The 5,929-nt window shown below is 51.0% G+C and overlaps 1 protein-coding gene across 1 annotated transcript in view; it reads left to right on the forward strand.

Annotated features, from left to right (window-relative positions):
• TBC1D2B (TBC1 domain family, member 2B) overlaps positions 1-5,929 on the forward strand; it is a 115,155-nt gene that overhangs the window by 104,261 nt on the left and 4,965 nt on the right. The window contains exons 10-11 of the mRNA XM_006870896.1: positions 918-1,035; positions 5,611-5,796. Coding sequence (XP_006870958.1) covers positions 918-1,035; positions 5,611-5,796 — 304 coding nt within the window. The remainder of the gene's footprint in view (positions 1-917; positions 1,036-5,610; positions 5,797-5,929) is intronic.

The raw sequence follows: 5,929 nt of genomic DNA on the forward strand, positions 1-5,929 counted from the left end.
GGCTGAGTATCTGTCAGCCGTTTGGTTTTAAGTGGATACTGTCTCTTTAAATTTCAAGGAGATCTATGCACATGCGTAGTAGAACCCTCCGAGGGTGGGGCTGGAGTATCCACTAGTTCAGGCACCCCTATAGTTACCAGAATGGAGGTACGTAGACAGCAAGGGACCAACGAAAAGATACAAAAAAAAAAGAATGTCCACACCTTTATCTCTGCGGCTCTGTCAGGCGTCCATGGCTGCTCTGATCCTTTCCCTGCTTGGCCCCACACAAAATGGCAGCTCCTGGAGCAGCTGAGCATCCCAAACCAGGAAGCAATGGATTTCTTGCTTCTGCCACAAACTCCCCAGCTGTAAGTGTTCCAACCTTCTAAATATTCCTTTATATGTGGTTCAGAGTGCTAGGACCATTCTCTGAGCCTTCTTGGTCCTGTATTCTGTGTTGTTCGTGCCAGAGCTCGTCACTACACTTCCACCTGATCTGCCATCTTTTTCCGGAAGTTCTCGGGACAGTTGTTTTTAAGCCTCTATGTCATCTTACTCACTTCCGTTCACATTTGTCCATAAAAGGATTTGTTGGGATTTCTTCAACAGTAACTCACAGAACTTGATGCACTAGCTAAAATTTTGTAATGAAAATAGACCTTTTTATTTAAAAAAAAAAAAAATGAGACTTAGGTTGATCACTGGGAAACAATCTGATCCTCTTTGAACAATGTGACGAGGGAGCGCAGCTTTGCTTCTCAGACTCTAGAACATACATCACTTGGCAAAGAATACTTACTGTTGTTTGCTGGGAAACTAGAGACCCCTTTGTCCCAGAGCAAGTAAGCGGTGCTCCCCAGCTATCTCTGTGGAGTCGGACAGCGGCATCTGGGTGCAGGATGCTGCCGCTGACCTTGTTCTCTGTTTGCTCATAGATTGGTGGCAGTTGCCCTCCTGTACCTGGAACAAGAAGACGCTTTCTGGTGTCTCGTTACCATTGTGGAAGTTTTCATGCCTCGAGACTATTACACGAAGACTCTTTTAGGATCCCAGGTACTTCAGCAAATGTGCTCCAGTCTCCATCTTGTAGAGTTATAGCTGGAATGTGACTTGAACTAAGCCTTTTGGGGGACAGAGGGGCAGAAAGAAGCGTGGTATGTATGACGTCAGTCACTGAGTGCTGGACAAAGCGCAGGAAGGCTGGGTGTGTGTCCCTGAGGCTGGCGTGTCCCTGAGGCTGTGGACAGAGTGGCACAGGCAGGCTTGCTCAGCTCACTGGAAACCAGTCAGTTGATTGTTTACTCACAATGAGAGACTGGTATACTACTCACTGTTCAGCACTCTCTCCCAAATGGTCAACTAAGTCAGGATCCAGGAGGATCTGGGGAGCCTGGCCTATTAGCTCAGCTTCTTCCAGAGCAGATGCCAGGATGGGAGCAGACAAGCCAGGTTAAAACACCTGTGAAGGGTGAAGGGGATGGGAAGTCCAGATCAGGGAAAGGAAGAGTCCTAAGACACTTTAGGCTAAGTCAGTGGGAGTCCTGCAGCCCGGACCAGCTGTTGAAGGTGCTGGAAGCTCACAAGATGCACCTGCAGCGGTGCGCCTGCTGTGCCGTTCCTCGTGAGCAGATGTGGTGAGGGCCCCAGAGAGGCGATCATGGGGCGGGATGGGAGCCGTGCATTCCTTGTCCCTTGTCCACGCACATGGAGTCTGAAGCCAGGGGACAGTGAGTGCTGGGATGACATGTGCTGGGAGAGTTCATGGCCCAGGGCACCTCTTCCCTGGGCTAGGCTGGGGCTACTGCTGACCACGTGGGCTTCCATGTATGTATACGCCCCTTTCTCTGCTTCCTGCCTGGCCTTCACTCATGTCTTGCATACAGCTGTGCCTTTGTGCCTGCTGAGCCCTAGCCCCTTATCCAAGTTCATGACAGGGATGGCCGCCGGCTATGTCTCCCGGCTCCTGTGTTGGCAACGGAGGTCCATCAGGAGACGGAGGACGGAGTCGGAGGTGTTGCTCCCCTCACTCTGCCTCAGGTGTCACCTCTAGCTGTGGCTCCATGCCTGCCGCTGTGGACCTCTGTGCTACCCTGTGGCCTTCCTGTGAGTGGGCTGTCCCCACAGCTGCCACCTCTGGGTCCCCTGCCTCAGCTTTCCCTGTGTGGATGGCTCCCAGGGAGGCTCACCTTCAGGTGTGTCTCCTTTCACCATAATGTGTAAAGTAGGATTTAAATGGCAGCACGTGGAGTTGTGTTGTTAAGTTCTGTCAAGTCAGTTCTGACCCACAGCAACCCTGTATAAGGAGTTTCCAAGGAGTGGCTGGTGAGCTTGTGGTTCAAACCAACTTTACAATCCAGCGCATTAACCCACAGCGTCACACAGTTAGGTGGGATTAAAGAAGTTAGTAAAACATATTGTATATTCATGGGCAGCTGAAAGCCAATAGCTTTGAAAGGCCAAATTTAAAATCTCAGGTGACTGTATTTCAGAATAAGGAAAATGAAACCGTGATGTTTTGTACTTTCACTGAGAGGTGGGGGAGCACATTGGTGGCATGCTTGGGCTGGGTAGGAAGCCAGCCAGGCCCTCTACACTGTGAGCTGTGGAGCTTGGTCCCATCACTTTATAGCTCTGTGCCTCAATCTGCCCATTTGTCAGCGAGGACAGTGCCCACCTGACTTAGGTGGTTCGAAGTTGAATTCAGATGATACATAAAGAGATTAACCTAATGTCTGGAGCATTATGAAAACTCAATGATCGGCATTATTAATATTGTTATAAACAAAGGAGGAAGACCTATTTCAAGTGTGTGGATAAAAGTTGTGTCAGTTTGTCTCAAACATAAATATAAATTCTAAGGGAGTTTCCCCCCCAATTATAAAAGTAATAGATGTTTAGTCCTAGTGTGGTGCTGTGGGTTAATGCGTCAGACTGCAAAGCCATTTGAACTGCAAGGTCCAAGGTCGGCGGTTCAAGCTCACCAGCTGCTCCTCGGAAACTCTATGCAGGGTCGCTATGGGTCGGAACCGACTTGACGGCACTTACCAGCAACAACAACAAAAAGAATTAAGCAGCACAGGAAGATACTAAGAAAATGGAAAACCTATCCTGTCAAATAGAAAACCCCAGCTAACAGTTTTGTGTATTTTTCCTTTCTGCCTTTTTCCAGTACCTGAAGGTCTTCAAGCTGAGAGCTTGGTGGTCCTGGCTGGTTCACCTTAGAGTGAGCATTTTCCCATGCCCTGATCTGTTTCCTCACTGTCATATCCTGTCAGATGTCTGCACAGACTTCATTCCACTCTTCTGTCCGTAGTCACTCTGTAAAGCAAACTAAGCACAGGTATGGCTTCACATGTGTGGCCAACCCCCGGCACTGAGCCTCCTGCCAGCCCCGACTGCCTGAGACTTCTTACCCACTTCTGCTGCTACGGCTGCGGTCCAATGCGTGCCGCTTTCCCACTCATTTTGTCATTGAGTACACATTGGATGCCAGGACCTTGCTAGGTTCTGAGGACGGAGGTGATAACAGTCATTCCGTGTCTTCCAGCGCTTAGTAGGGAGGGGCTGAGACACAGGCCAAGCATGCCTTCCCTGGCAGCCTGCTTCACCCAGTCCTCTGCCAAGCCCCCAGGCAGCCTCAAGTACGAGGCTCAGTCTGCCACTTGGTGTGACCTTCTCCCATCCACGTTAAGGTTGGCTTGTACTTCCTTCCTCCGGGGGCCTCCAGCCATGGCGCTCCAGGTATAGTGAATCCGTGGACGATCTCTCTGGTCACCAACCACTGCCAGGCAGGAAGTGTGGCGCATATGGCAGTTGATAGCTGAGTGCTGAGGAATGGAATGATCTAGTGAGGAGTTCAGGGGGATGGGGCCAGGTGTAAGGGAGGGCTGGACCTTCCAGGGGAACTGACCACGGAGCACTCTAGGCCTCAGGGGTAACCTGTGAGCACTGTGCGGTGGCTTTCCCCTGTCTGTGGACCTGCCCATCACCTGTCCCTTCATCCTGTGGGGCTCTGGTTTCAGCCCCTTGCTGTCCTCCGCTGATCTCATTCATTCTCCACCCACCTGAGGTACCGCCTGAATCCAGCCCTGTCCTCCCAGGGATCCTGAGTGCTGGTTCTCCCAAGGCCTGGGAAGAGCATGGCGGAAATGCCCACTCTGGGTCAGGCTCCGGCGTGCCCTAGCCCTCTGTCTGACCTGTGATCCGGCCTTGGGACCATTTCACTGCCCTCTGCCTCCGGCCAGAAACTTGAAAATTCTGAGCTCTGTCTTCCTGACCTCCACAGCCCCAAAAGCCGTTATTTTTTTTTTTTTTTCACAGTTCTGCAGATTTTACCTCCAAAATAGTCCTGAGCATACGTGCTCTGCACACTTCTGCCCTTCCCCCTCCCCTCTGCCTGGACTGTGGGCAGCCTGGCCTCCAGCCAGGTGCCGCCAGAGATGGGCTTCAAGCAGAATTGCAGCTGAAATTCACGCTTCCAGCGGCCTGGTGTGCTGTTCCACTGTGGCGCAGCTTAGTGGGTGGGCCTAGCTCCGTTCTTCTTCACGTGAAATTGACTAGACTAGATCTGAAACCATCAAAGTGTGCCCTGTGGTGTAAGGTTGGATATTGATTTTCTGTGAAACATTTGTTTCTGTTTTGTACATGTACATACAGATCATGAATTGAGTGATTGTGGAAAATGGTTTTTTTTCTTGTGCGGTCAAAGACAAAAGCCTGGGAGAACCTGGAGGGTGACATACTGGCTTCTGTACCAGCTTGTGCCAGGCTGTGCTGCCTCACCTCCCTGATCCTCCTGAACTCTGTACTCCTCCCAGCCTGACTGGGACCCTCCCTGCTGTGGGACCTGAGTCAGCCTTGTGCCTAAGACATAGAACAGGGAACGGGGACTGACTTCCTGTTGCTGGTCGGTTGTGCATAGGGTGGTGTGTAAAAGTCTCACGGAACCATCACAACAGCTGTCAGCTGAGGCACAAATTTGTCCTACAGCACAATTCTTCCCAGGCCACCCAGCTGCGAATCAAGCCCAGGCCCCTCTGACCCCAGAACGCTTGCTACCCTTACTACACTATTGACAAACACAAACCATGCTGACATGTGTGGATTCTATAACTCCTGGCAGTCCCGTGTGTGTGTTACAGAGTAGAACTGCTCCATAGGGGTTTCTTGGCTGTAATTCTTCTGGAAGCAGATTGCCAGACCTTTCTTCCGTGATGCTGCTGGGTGGCTTTGAACTGTTTTTAGTCGTTAATAGTTGCAGACAGTTTGCATTACACAGGGACCTCGTGGCACAAACCGGTCAATAATACTGAATGGACAATGGTGACATGGCACATTGTCTTTAGCTCGAGACTTGTGTCTTCCCAGGACTCGGGTTTGTGGCCTTTTGTATCAGCATGACTGTTGGCAGACATCTCTCTGATAAGAGTTGATGTCAGGCGGTAGCTCTCCCCCTGCCTTGTGGAAAGGGTGGCATCGTGGTCTGCTCCCCCACATTCAGTGAGCAATTGATGTGCAGTGTCTCCCATGTGCTGAGCCAGCTGCTTTGGGAGCAGAGTGGTGGGGACAATTGTGTGACAGGTGTGAAGGGCTGCCCTGGCTGCTGTTAACCATTTGTTCTCCCTTCAGGTGGACCAGCGGGTGTTCAGAGACCTCATGAGTGAGAAGCTGCCTCGATTGCATGCCCACTTTGAACAGTATAAAGTTGACTACACCCTCATTACCTTCAACTGGTTTCTGGTGGTGTTTGTGGATAGTGTCCTTAGTGACATCCTCTTCAAAATATGGGACTCTTTCCTTTACGAGGGACCAAAGGTGGGTTCTCCCTGCTGAGCACAGTGGCTGGTCTGGGAGCATGGGGGCTGGGGTGTTAAATCTGTGTGCCACTGGGGGGTGCTGTGGGATCGTGTGCTAGTTTAATGCAAGCACTGGAGGCTGTCTGCTTCTT

Source organism: Chrysochloris asiatica, unplaced genomic scaffold (assembly GCF_000296735.1).
Source record: "Chrysochloris asiatica unplaced genomic scaffold, ChrAsi1.0 scaffold00156, whole genome shotgun sequence".
NCBI lineage: Eukaryota > Metazoa > Chordata > Mammalia > Afrosoricida > Chrysochloridae > Chrysochloris > Chrysochloris asiatica.